The sequence below is a fragment of the Sinohyriopsis cumingii genome, chromosome 1 (genome assembly GCF_028554795.1).
Source record: "Sinohyriopsis cumingii isolate HCF-2022 chromosome 1, ASM2855479v2, whole genome shotgun sequence".
Taxonomy (NCBI): Eukaryota; Metazoa; Mollusca; class Bivalvia; order Unionida; family Unionidae; genus Sinohyriopsis; species Sinohyriopsis cumingii.
In genome coordinates this window covers 61,904,335-61,918,623 of record NC_142961.1, presented here as the reverse complement: position 1 = coordinate 61,918,623, position 14,289 = coordinate 61,904,335, and the positions used below count along the sequence as shown (strand labels likewise).

Here is a 14,289-nt window from a genome sequence, read left to right as displayed (position 1 = left end):
TGAGGGTGAGGGTGGGTAGGTAAAAAAGGATGAAAGGAACCTTGATATTACATGTCAAGAAATGGTTCTTAATAAAGAGCGTTGGGATGGGATGCCATATAAAATATTACAATATAATAAAAAGGTAAATAAATATTTAGAAAAATAAATAAGCAACACTAGTCCTCAGTGGGAATCTATCCGTATCATTAAAGGAGGTAGGAATATAACCCTTTATTATACCAGAGTGTCAGTATCGTACCTACTGGCTAAGCAGTCCCCGCAACTGCAGGGGAGGGGGGCTAGGCCTTAACCAGGCTCAATTGGGACTTAAAATTCTCATCAAACAGCTTTTTATTTTTGTGGAAGCGGAACTTGGATTTAGTTTTCCGGTTTGTTGGGCGGAAAGGGAGCAGACTTTCTTGCTGTGCCACTGGTCAATGTGGGCTACATTATCAAGTAACTGCTAGAGTGGGTACATTTTGCATAGTATCTACCTCCGTTTATTTATTTATTTATTTATTTGTTTATTTATTTATTTATATTTAAATATTTTATATGGGTAACGACAGGGCCAGTGTATAATACAACTTCATTGCTATTGAGTTTAATCCAAAGCTTTGTATATTTGATGTGTGTGTGTGTGTGTGTGTGTGTGTGTGTGCATACATGCATACACATATTCATAGATCACACGCGCATAAACGCATGTGGACATGAACTAAAAATGCATTTCGGGCCTTTTTCATAATTTTTTTTCTCACTTTTAAATCGTATCATACAGAGAAATTGTTATATATTAATTAAGCTGGTAGGCCCTTACCCAAATAAGATAGGCAGATTGCGTTGCTCCTCATACCATACAAATTTTATATACGGATTTGTCCATGAAGAGATCACTTAATTAAAGACGTTAGGGAAAGAGAAACGCACTGCAAATACTAAGGAAGATATGACTGCATGTTTATAAGCAGTTGTAACGGTGCATTGTAGTGTATTCAACCCAGGTCTGTAGTCTGGTTACTTGCTTCATATGCTCCCTACATTGCACTCAGTATATGTATAACGCAATGCAGCGGAAGGTGCCAAAGAACCATTGAACCAGACTACCTAGGTCTACAACGTATTATTGATCAAAGTTCAACGAGAAGACGTGTTGTAAATAGATGTTTGATGTGATTTGGAGTGCATATACTTGATACCCGTACAAAGCAAGACATTGAGGTTAACATCATGGAAAATCATGATATGTACAAATAAGCCTTGAGTAAATATTTGATATCACGATTATTCGATGTTGACGAGATTTGTGTTCTCTTCCTTTCCAGAAAGAGTATCAAGAGACAAAATGTTTCGTGCAGATGACCAGAACAGCGAGGAAAAATCCGAAAACTTCAGTATGACAGATATTCATTTTGACGAAATTTACGGTAGTACTTTTGAACAGTGCATTCGAGAAATAGATAAAGATTGTAATGGAGAAATGAAAATCACAAAACAGATGAAAAGTGATGAAACTCCAGATTATATCGTTGATAACCATAATTTGATCTGCCCATCTCAACAGATTAGGGACAGCTTTCGTGAGGCTGGAAATTCAGAAGTCAAAGATAATTGTTCAACCAAGCAACACGATTTGCAAGACGTAGTAAGGGAAGGTATTCCTTTCCAAAACAATGTTACTAGAGACGTGTATCAATGCAAATACTGCACAGAGGAGTCCAAGGTCAATGACACTCTAATTACCCCCTGCAGGTGTTCAGGGTCACTTGGATACGTCCACAAGCATTGCCTGGAGGTATATAACAATCATGATTCGGGAATCTGACGTTTTATCCCAAAAAGTATGAAACGTTAATAAAAAAAAAAAAAAAAACGAAATACCAATATATGTATTATAACATACAATGCACAATAACCACAAGTGTAACTTCACCCTAAATATATGATGGGGTTGAGTCGTTGAACTGATATGTGTAGATTTGTAATTTTGCCAATATGAGGAAAAAAGTAGCCTCTAGACGATAGGAATGAGAAGTGATGTCTGTTTGCACTCATTGTCTATATTATTGTGCAGATACTGGTATTTCGTTTCTTTCTTAACGTTTTATCTTTATTTATGGACAAAACGTCAGATTCCTGTAATCACATTTAGAAATAAATTTCACGACCACTACCACCTTCGCCGCCTATATTCTCTACTTCCGTTCGTCCTCCTATATTCTTTCACTTATGTTTCTTCTGATAATCGTATTACCCTACCGACACACTTTGCTCGTATTCATCACAACTGCTACGTTTATGTTACATCACCCACTAGAATTACCATCATCGTCAACATCGTCATCATCATGATAATCGTAATCCTGCACATCGTTCTGGAATGACGATGGTCTTACTGGTGGCTTGCTTGCCGGACTCTCAAGCCGAAGGTTCGAATCCTGCCAGGTATAGCATAGATTCGCTGTTGTGGGCATGAGTTGATATGTTTCTTATGCTGATGGTGATTTCCATCATGGACATATTTATTTCATCATTGCCATATTGACAGATGGAGTGGTTTTGGGGTTTTGGTTATCGTTTTCTAGGCGATAATTGACAACGGTATTAGTGCCTTGATCGGGAAGTTAATAACTTAACATATGAAATTAAAGGATTAACTAACGGAGATCTGAGCGGAGATATAGAATAGAATAACACGAGCCCCCAGATGTAAAATACAATATTTTAATCAATTGCATGAACAACATGAAATCGAACATGACTTGTGAATTATTCACTTTCTCTCAGAAATAGAGATACAAAATTATACGAAATTCCATTAGCCTTTCTTTTATACTAATAGAACAAATTTCACAAATAGATCGAACATTGCCGGAATGACAGCATCACGTGATGCTTCTGGTATTTTCCACTGCTGGTGTTAGTTTGGCGATTTCTCTCTCTCTCTCTCTCTCTCTCTCTCTCTCTCTCTCTCTCTCTCGTTCGGATCATCAACTTCTTGATTGCAGAGTGTGCTCTTGTCCCCACTGTGCAACCGTATTGAGCTATATCCTTTAAAATACAAAAAATTATACCCATCCTAATACATGTCAATTTGTCTCCTGGGATCAACAAATATTCCCACTCTCTCAGATATCGTTTGACGTAACTCATCAGAACTAGATATGGTTACTTGAAACCTAATATTGATACACAATCATATTGGTCATGAATGTATGTCACTCCTACCGCCCTCGCACTGATACCGAGGAAGTTACATAATTAGACCTCATTAGATAAACAATCACATCCCGCTGTGGCTTTAAATTTGCCAACTGAACTATGTCAGTCGGCACCCATTACTCGATTGTCGGTTGAAGAGATTTCACAACTTAATTATGCACGAATAAATGGGTTTCACACCTTGTCCTAGCTACGTTACTTTGCTAATTAACGATTTTTTTACTTAGATTTCCATACATAGGAAAAATCAATTGTCAGTATACCTTTTACAAGGCATGAAGTCTTTACGATACAAATCGTTTATGATAGATAATATACTTCTCACAATTTGCGTCAGAAGAAATACATGGAATCTTACACTACACGATTTTTGTTGCTTACAAAACAACTGAATCCGAACTCATTAATATTGCGAAATATTGTACGACACTCTTACAATACATCTACCATATAACATGTAGGATTAGACCTTAACTCAATGAAAAACTAAAGTATGAATTTAACATGAATAAATTCAACAATAATTACAGGTTTACATCAATGGATATGCACTTCATGCAATCGAGACTAACCTTGTGGGTTTTTTTTCTTCGAGCTGCAATCGAGACTAACCTTGTGGGGATTTTTTCTTCTTCGAGCTGCAATCGAGACTAATCTTGTGGGTTTTTTTTCTTCTTCGAGCTATGAAGCTAAATCTCTCTTTCCATGTGCTCAACTTTTCGATATTCGTCCTTAAACATACTTGATATATTTCATATTTCATCGGAGTCATCTTGGAGTCCCTCAGATCACGAAAAAATGGACTGTGAAATATTCTACAAACGTTTACACCCTTACACATATGTTTCACAGTGAGTTCGTAGAAGCGAAGGTATTCAGTATCATCAGCACGATCTGTACAAGTAACATTCAGTGATAATGGTGATGATATATATGACGATGTATACAATAATGATGACAAGGATGATGACTCTTATTATTAATATTATTATTACATCTGAGTATCATCTTTGATAGTTGGTTATATAAGGTTTCTTCATTTGTATTGCCTTATTTTGATGCTTCGCATGTTTGAAGATTTTCTTTGTCTTTGGGTAGGTAACTTGTCTTGCAACTAACAACAATGTAAGGGGAAATCAATAACTGTCACAATACTCCCGGTTTTTGTGTGTGCTGAGGAGTCCACATTATTATTGTTATTATCATTATTATTATTATTATTATTATTATTATTATTATTATTATTATTATTATTATTTTATTATCAGCATTATTATCATTATTATTATTATTATTATTATTATTATTATTATTATTATTATTATGTCACAATACTCCCGGTTTTTGTGTGTGCTGAGGAGTCCACATTATTATTATTATTATTATTATTATTATTATTATTATTTTTTTTTTATCAGCATTATTATCATTATTATTATTATTATTATTATTATTATTATTATTATTATCATCATCATCAGGCTTGGATACGAGTTCGTTCTGAAGGAAGTTCTGAAACCGAGCTAAGGTGTGAACTTTGCGGGTACAGATTATATCGCCAAAAACATTATAAGGTAAGATACACTTTATTTACCGAAGGAAACATAATAAAGTGGTGGTGATGAAGAAGAGAAAGAGAGAAAAAAAAATAGAGAAAGGGTGACTTGTGATTCAAACTGTTTTTGCGAGTTTCACTTGGTATAGTATTACAGTAACAAGAAAGAAGACTCACGCTACAATAAATGCTTGTAATTTTTACACAATATATTTGGTACGTTTGGTTGACAGAGTTCTTTTTCTCGTAATCACAATGAAAACGTGGGAATGTACAATAGGCCGGTTGAGTCATCCCACATGTCGCAAGAATTAATGAGGCAACTTATTGCTGAGGAATGCGTCACATGATCAGGCTCCTCCTGATGTCTTGAACATTTTTAAGGACTGCGGTTTATATTGCGACATTTTTGCCTTTTACTTGTGTCTAGTACATACATACATACATACATACATACATACATACATACATACATACATACATACATACATACATACAGCGCTCTCCGTTACGGATCACTGCCATCTCACCTCTGTCTGCGTGGGTTCAAGTCTCGGATTCAGCCAATGTGGATATGTGAGAAAGCTTGCCAGTAGCTTCTCGTGGGTCAGTAGTTCTTTCCGGGGTTTTCCCGGCTTCTTCCTCCACCATTAATACTGGCCGCCATGTATAGCCTATCGTGTGCTGAAAAATGGCGTTAAACCCTACAGCAACAACAACAACAACAACAACAACAACAGACAGACAGACAGATATACATACATACATACATACATACATACATACATACATACATACATACATACATACATACATACATACATACATACACATTATCCTGATACCAGGACGACCAGTCATTAATTCTGAGCGCCAAGTTGCTAGTACTATTTTTTATGTCTTTAGCATGATACGGCCGGGGTTCGAACCCTCGACCTCCCTCCCGCACCCGAGGCGGAAGCTCTAACCACTTAGACCAGCAGAGCTGTCATTTTAGGTCGGGTTGTGATGCGCAGAGAGACAGAGCAAAACATAAAATGTAATGGATATATCGGCTAACTGAGTGTTTAAATATAATACAATTTTGGGATTAGTATGCGAACTAGAATGTAGCCTTGGTTCGAACCAGCGACCCCCGCACCCTAGGCGGACGATTTTACCAGTTAGGCCAGCGAGCGGTCATTTTAGGCCAGGTCGTGATGCGCAGAGAAATAGAGCAAAATATGCAAATATAATGGATATATCGGCTAACTGAGTGTTTAATGCAGTAAAAAGTTGGGATTAGTATGCGAAATAGACTGTAGCCTTGGTTGAAGGTTATGATTTCTGTTTGGTATGTGTCGACCAATAATTTCAGACAACGATATTGGCAGTACCATATCTTGTCTTTTTATTTATCCTTTATTTTTATTTGCAAGCTGAAATCGTCGACGCCACGGGATACCTTCCTTTTTGCCAGGCATAAGACAATTACTTTCTACCGTACTTCTTAAATCATTCTTTTTCTTTGTTCTTGAGGTTGGCCTCTTATGGAGTTAAATGTCAGTTTACCTTACACACACACACACACACACACACACACACAAACACACACACCTTCCACAAACGCATCTGGATGTCGCTAGGCTAAGAGCCAACAAAATTTATTATTTAATTAAATTCGGGTGATGATAAAGAGAAAAACTAGGGCCATGGAAAATGTCAGTACATATGTTTCTACCTACCAACACACAAACGTGTGTGTGTGTGTGTGTGTGTGTGTGTGTGTGTGTGTGTGTGTGTGTGTGTGTGTGATTACACCAATATAATCTAACAGGTTACAGAGTTATGGTTCATTCTGATCAAGAAGCGAACACATGTTGCGAGTAACGGTAACTATTGCCTAGCTCTCGTGTGTCTCAGCGCCTCAAGCTACGCGACCTTGCGTTCATGATCCAAGAAATGATTTTACAAGGTTAAAGGCATGGACACGCACGAGGTGCACGAGAACTCATTCGCTATGCAAACGGAAATTAACACTCAGCTATATGCACAAACGTACTAGATTCTATTGAGAAATCCTAGGTGTATATATTAAACTATAACTTTAAATTGACTCCTATATACCAAACACAGAGAAAAAGTGCAAATCACTAGATCCCACAAAACAGAAGAAAAAGAAGCGGGGCACTGCGGAAATTCCGTCTGCACATACTGTTATGACCATTCCATGTCATCGTTCTTTTGCAATTATCTTGACGCTGTCATGTAGATGACTATTGCCTTTCCATACAAAACACTAGAACTGGGAACCACGAACAAATATATACCACGGTATTCGGCAGTTATATTAGAGACCAAGAATTTATTGTTCAGAGGCAGGTGTCTGCCGCTATTTTCGTTTCATTTCCATCTGTCTATAGCTGGAAAACTATCTTACTCGGATTTATAGCAAATTAACAGCATCTTCTATTCATGATATTATTTGGGGGAAAACATAATTATATTTAGATAAAAGAAAAGAAAATATTCCGCTCAGAAATAAAAGTCCCCCGTCCCAAAGGAAGTGGCCAGTACCTCACAGCAGGTGAATTTGCTATTTGCGTGTTATTTGTTTTACAAGTTATCTTAAAGCTGTAATTAAAGAGGGATAATTAAGCTTACACTAGCGCTCAAACTGTGAAACAAATTGTCCTGGCATTAGAGAGCCTATTGATAAAAATAGGAAATGTTGATACTAAAGCCTCCACTTTTCTATCGCCTTTTCTGACATAAAAGGCAGAGAATCTTTGTGTGGGGTTCCAACGCCCGGGCAATATATCTATGAGATAGAGCTAATAAACATAAAACACATTTGCTCATTAAATGAGAACTTATTAAGTGGAAATATGAAATTACGTAACATTCAGACTGAAAATAAGTGTGTTCTTGAAAATCGTAGGATGATTCGCAGTCTCACAAAGGAATATATGCTTAACACATTCACATACGCTATTAAATAACTAAAATAGGACGTGTTTTATTTTAGGTTTTGTTGGGTTTAATCCGAAATTTTTCAGAAACTCAGATTTGGCTCAAATATGTTTCACATCATTCCACTTGGCAACCGCATTGGCATACGTGACACGTGTCAAACGTGTCATTAAAAGGATTATAAATATAATTAAATTTGTAATATTCACCATTAATTTGTGACAGAATCATTTTGAGTAAAAAGCTAAGATAATTTTTCGTAATATTTGTGTCGTAATTAATGAAAACACTCTGTTAATCATATTAACATAGTAACAAGCTTCCTCAAACATGTATGTACATTCCTAGCTGATGGAAACTACCTACGTATCGGTACAGTGAAAAAGTAGGGTGGTACGTACCACCAGGAAAAAATACCGCGGTATACCGGTAATACCGTGCACCACTACAAAATACTCCTTAGAGCAGGGGTGGGCAAACTTCGGCCCGCCAAGGGCTTTCATGCGGTCCGCCAAGGGTTTTCATGCAGCTTAGGAACAATTCATCATTCGCACTGACTCTGTTTATGTTACTCTGTTTATCAAATAAATATGCTTCTTTTGAAGTTTAAGTTTAAGTGTTCAAATATTAACAACAAATTAACAACTGAAAATTAATTAGATGTTATTTAGAAAAACCTTTTGTTTTTGCTATTTCAAATATTAATTATTTTACTTAATGAACTATGCGGCCCGCGACAAGGTGTAAATTTGTGTATGCGACACTTGCACTGAAAAGTTTGCCCACTTCTGCCTTAGAGAGAGCCTTGGTTGAAATAATTTGCATTGAACATACAAAGTAAAAAGTCAGATTTACGTGGTGGATTTGTACCATGGTTTATCATGTCTCATTTGTAGTATTTTCTTTGGATACTTTAAATGACCGCTTGCAGAAAACTGACTGCTACCATGTTATGTTTTGAAGCATGCTGAAATAAAAACATTATGAACTTTTCGATTAAAAAAAATAGAATTTACAAATAAGAACGATTTTGCAACCAAATAATAATTCATTTTTTCATATTACTGTTTTTCAGTTGGCCCGTTTCTCCTGCTCGGAGCTCAGCCGATCTGATCGCTGGCTTTACTTTGCTGGGATTATTTGTGTGTTCATCGTGATCGGTTCTGTATCGGCTCTTATTTTCTGCTTCATTCAGGACAGCCCATTCGCAAAGAAATATTTAGAGTCTAAAGTAGACCAACTTGTGGCTTCTTCTGTGAACACCAATGAGATTAATCGAGCCATGGGAACACACAGCATAAGCACACTGGACAATATCAAGATTGTATGTGCGGTAGTGTGCATTGTCTTCGTTACTTTGTGTGTCTTCTTGATTAAATTATGCAAAGTGCCACCGCACAAGTTGATCCTCAGGCATGTACAGTCAAATGAGCAGTGGACAGTTCTACCATACAGCGCTAGTAGAGATTCTTTAGTCATGGGTAATGTCACCAATGTGTGAAATATAGTTGGTTTTCAGGTTTAAGAGGCGTCTACAAAAGACATTATTACATAAACCTTCGACCACACAATGTATTTCAATAAAGAAAGTGAGTTCTCTGAGAAGGAAAAAGCAAGAAATAAAAACTAAAAAAGAAGAAAGAAGATAATTGCGGTGAATACGGTATGAATCACCAGAAAGGTGAAGAAAGTGAATTGCTATATCAATACATTCCAGAAAACAAAACAAACAAACAAAAAAGATCGATTCACTCATTCCTCAAACTTACTCTAGCTGAACAGTTGCTTAGCATAGACATTTACCTTGGCCATATCAAGCCCATTGCGTGTCATCTGACACAATACCGTATAGTCTGATCTAAGACCGCCGTCTACTTAAAGCAACGTGATGGATATAACTACCTTTAAGCAAATCTTTTACAAAGATCAAAATGAAAACAAAAATCCTGATCGTGGTCTTGAGAGTAGTAGTATTTCAACTAATTTATCCGTGGTGTAAATATTATTTTGTATTTTTTGTCATTGCTATTACGGGATCACAAGAGAAAGCATACTCGTGTCGTGTCATGTTACGAACTTTTCTTATAATCCAATCGAGATGCCGGTATCTAGTTTAATGACTAGATCCCATACAAAATTCATGCAACGATTTTTTAGAATTCAGTGTAGCGATACGTAATTTAGTGTCGAGTTTTTATCAAGAAGTCATAGAAGATTACGATATTATGGGACACACTATTCTGTAGTGAATAAGTCATAGAAGTGTACGGTATTATGGGACACACTGTTCTTTAGTGAATAACTCATAAAAGTGTACGATATTATGGGACACGCTATTCTTTAGTGAATAAGTCATAGAAGTGTACAATATTATGGAACACATTGTTCTTTAGTGAATAAGTCATAGAAGCGTACGATATTATGGAACACACTGTTCTTTAGTGAATAAGTCATAGAAGTGTACGATATTATGGAACACACTATTCTTTAGTGAATAAGTCATAGAAGTGTTGATAATATGGAACACACTATTTTTTAGTGAATAAGTCATAGAAGTGTACGATATTATGGAACACATTGTTCTTTAGTGAATAAATCATAGAAGTGTACGATATTATGGGACACACTATTCTTCAGTGAATAAGTCACAGAAGTGTACGATATTATGGGACACTATTCTTTAGTGAATAAATCATAGAAGTGTACGATATTATGGAACACATTGTTCTTTAGTGAATAAGTCATAGAAGCGTACGATATTATGGAACACACTGTTCTTTAGTGAATAAGTCAGAGACGTGTTGATATTATGGAACACATTGTTCTTTAGTGAATAAGTCATAGAAGTGTACGATATTATGGAACACATTGTTCTTTAGTGAATAAGTCATAGAAGTGGACGATATTATGGAACACATTGTTCTTTAGTGAATAAGTCATAGAAGTGTACGATATTATGGAACACATTGTTCTTTAGTGAATAAGTCATAGATGTGTATGATATTAAGGACACACTATTCTTTAGTGAATAAGTCATAGAAGTGTCAATATTTTGGGACACTGTTCTTTAGTAAAAAGGTCATAGAAGTGTACGATATTATGGAACACACTGTTCTTTAGTGAATAAGTTATAGAAGCGTACGATATTATGGAACACACTATTTTTGAGTGAATAAGTCATAGAAGTGTACGATATTATGAACACACTATTCTTGAGTGAATAAGTCATAGAAGTGTTGATATTATGGAACACACTGTTCTTTAGTGAATAAGTCATAGAAGTGTTGATATTATGGAACACACTGTTCTTTAGTGAATAAGTCATAGAAGTGTACGTTATTATGGAACACGCTATTCTTGAGTGAATAAGTCATAGAAGTGTACGATATTAAGGAACACACTGTTCTTTAGTGAATAAGACATAGAAGTGTTGATATTATGGAACACACTGTTCTTCAGTGAATAAGTCATAGAAGTGTACAACATTATGGGGCAGAGCATGGACATGCTTGGGAGATTCTTGGGTTTGAGGAAAACATGACAGTGATGGAATGTACTTCACTTTGTGCTTTCATATGTGATCACAAACGGTGCCATTCTTGTTATTTAAAGGTTTAAAATATGCAATATATTTTACTTGTTCTCTCTCTCTCTCTCTCTCTCTCTCTCTCTCTCTCTCTCTCTCTCTCTCCATGTTGAATGTGATTGTTTACAAATTAAACTTGTGATTATTCGTGGTTATGCGTTCAATTGTTCAGGGATATGCTTACCCTCAGTCTTGAGACAAGCCTTTCGTTTTGACTGACAACTCTCCGACTGTCGTATCCTTTGATGTAACTTATTTGGTTCCCTCTGGTTTTTTTATTTACTTCTTTTAATTTACTTAATACGTATTTATTATATACCTATAGATTATACATCAGTAATTATGTTCAAACAATCTGATACAGATATCTATCAACGACTAGCGTTTTCCTATTCCGTTTCACGGCAGTCCAAAAACAACAATAACTGTTTTATGACGTCACATAAATGATCCCCCACCCAATCAAATTCTCTATAAGTTATTATTGATTTCACAACTAAAGCAAGCATATTATACAAATAATTATCAATAGTTCAAAATTCATAGAGCAACTTAAGCCAAACAGTTGTTTTTGCATCTTTGAAAAACATATAGTATATAACCCGCTAGTTATCACGTAGTGATTGCATACCATCTTTGATTGTCACTTCGTCTTCATCCAGCTTGGATGAAAGTAATTGCTGAAATGCTTCCGTGCAGTAGCTGATAAAATGCAGCCATTGTCAACCATTTGTATCAACAAATGTATCTTAAACAATAGACATCGAGTAAATCGAGTGTCAATACTAAACATCTTTTTTTATGTAGAGATAGAACATAATATAAACCCACGTTATGTGACGCCTCATGGCCAATCATTAACCTTCCTACACTATTAAAAGTAGTTCCAATAATTGCTTTTTTAAATAAATATTCTTTAAAGGTAAATAATGTAAAACGTAATCGGAATGGTATGTTGATCGTGAAAACCATTCTCTCCCATGAGTATGTAACATTAGCTGATCACACTAGACCAGCGAATCACAACCTGTCGGCCGTGGCCCCCGGGGTCAGAGAGGTTATGGGTGGGGGTAATGCATTTTGGTATAAATATTAGCATGTATAGGTCTATAAAGCTAAGAAGGGGAAAATGTCCTCATACTCGAATAGGCGGGTACCACTACACCAGACCCTTCGAGTCTCTTGAGATCGTCTGCTATATCAGATACTCGCTCAAGTAACTTACCTGATCAAAGTACTATGTACTACTCATTAGTTTACCTCTCATGTAATAAAAATTATCAGTGTATAAATCTAACTGCAGAGAAAACTCTGTTTTCAAGTGTACAAATGTAGGGAGGGGATAAGTAGTAATCACCCCTATAACTCCATTTCCTCGACGGGTCGTTTAGTGTGAAGAATCATTTTATGTTCTCATCACATGGTGCAATATATTGTCACGGAAATATAACTCAAACGCGCAGAGTAATACTTTTATTGGTTAAAAAAATGTCTCAGATATCAGTAGTGTCTCAGACTGGCAGCACTAGTCACATCGTGTTATACAATTGCATGTTTAGTCTTATCTTCACCGCTTTTACGTTTTGTTCATAAATTATTCCCGTTACCGTTTCTTATTTGATTGCCCACCAGAAGATCAAAATGAATACGGATGCACTTGGTATTTGTAGAACACTTACAAAATGGAAAATTTACCTCAGTCACTCTTCGTAAATGTCTTGCCTTCTCGTGCCTGTAAAAATAAACCTAGTTTGTAGGCTAAATCCCTTTTGTCACCATCTCACCACTGCAATATATATTGTGAAGTGATATTTAATATGAAAATTCACCTATCATTTTTACTGTATTCCGAATTTTTTTTAAGGAAATAAGTCTTTGAAAATATGTGTATACACCTGGTGACGTTTAATAAACATTCTGTCCTTATTGTTCATGATAAATTGCAAATACGTCTGGGTCAATGCTATTTGAATTTAAGGGTGCGATATACACTGGCAAATACGGTATAATTTGCGGTATGTTCCCAGTGTTTGTGACCTTAAACGTCACAGTCAACGCCTGTTTTCTAATTTTCGTTAAATCAGATAGCTGCACTTGCCTTATTGTTTAATATACATGTATCCTTTTAATCTGTTTACTTTTTTATTTTTGCATATTGTTATTTGTGAATAATTTAAATAAAGTTTTATTTATTTGATAGATTTGTCTCATCTTTCCTTCCAAAGGCTTCCCTTGAAACAGTACAGATGCAGATATTGAATTTCCAACCAAGATCCTTTAAGCGAAATTCAGCCCCGGACAAACTGATTAAAGTTGATAATACAAGTATTGTGTCTGTATTACCCATAATGCCTTTTTTGAATCCTCTGATTGGCGATCAGATCTAATGAAAAAGTGACCCGTTTTCACACACATACACACACGTGAACACACACAATCGCACGCATATTTCTTATATTGTTTGCTTGACATGGAGTTCATGATAGTTCATTATCGATGTCGTCATAATGATGCAGTATTTATTTCCAAAAGTTTTATTTTGTTTTAAACATATTTATGCCACTTTTTTCCAAGGCAAAGGGCTAGATTGAAATTTTACAAACATTGGTTAGCTCTTTACAAACAGATACACAAAACACAAAGAGCCGTCGTGATGACATTAATATGACAAACACAAGAAGGTATCAATGCTAGGTATATCATACAAACAACGAGAGCGCATGTGCAAATTATATTACGACAGTGAGGCACAAAGTAAATATATATGTCAGTATCTCCGTGATGTGTTAAAATGAACTGGGTAGTTCCATCGAAATAATGTATTTCCATTAATATTCAAGAAATAAATCCATATTAAGACCAGAAAGAATAGTAGGAATTGTGGAGAAGATCAGATGATTTAGCTGCCGAGATATTTATTATTATTCTGACAGCTGAATACAACCACTTCACACCACAACATATTAGAGGTCAAGATCGTAAATAACGCTTC

At 35.8% G+C, this 14,289-nt stretch overlaps 1 protein-coding gene across 1 annotated transcript in view; it reads left to right on the top strand.

Annotated features, from left to right (window-relative positions):
- LOC149806971 (uncharacterized) overlaps nt 1–13,496 on the top strand; it is a 16,309-nt gene extending 2,813 nt beyond the window's left edge. Inside the window, exons 2-4 of the mRNA XM_089960233.1 lie at nt 1,308–1,777; nt 4,686–4,778; nt 8,787–13,496. Coding sequence (XP_089816359.1) covers nt 1,328–1,777; nt 4,686–4,778; nt 8,787–9,212 — 969 coding nt within the window. The 5' untranslated portion in view covers nt 1,308–1,327 and the 3' untranslated portion in view covers nt 9,213–13,496. The remainder of the gene's footprint in view (nt 1–1,307; nt 1,778–4,685; nt 4,779–8,786) is intronic.
- The last annotated feature ends 793 nt before the right edge of the window (nt 13,497–14,289 follow it).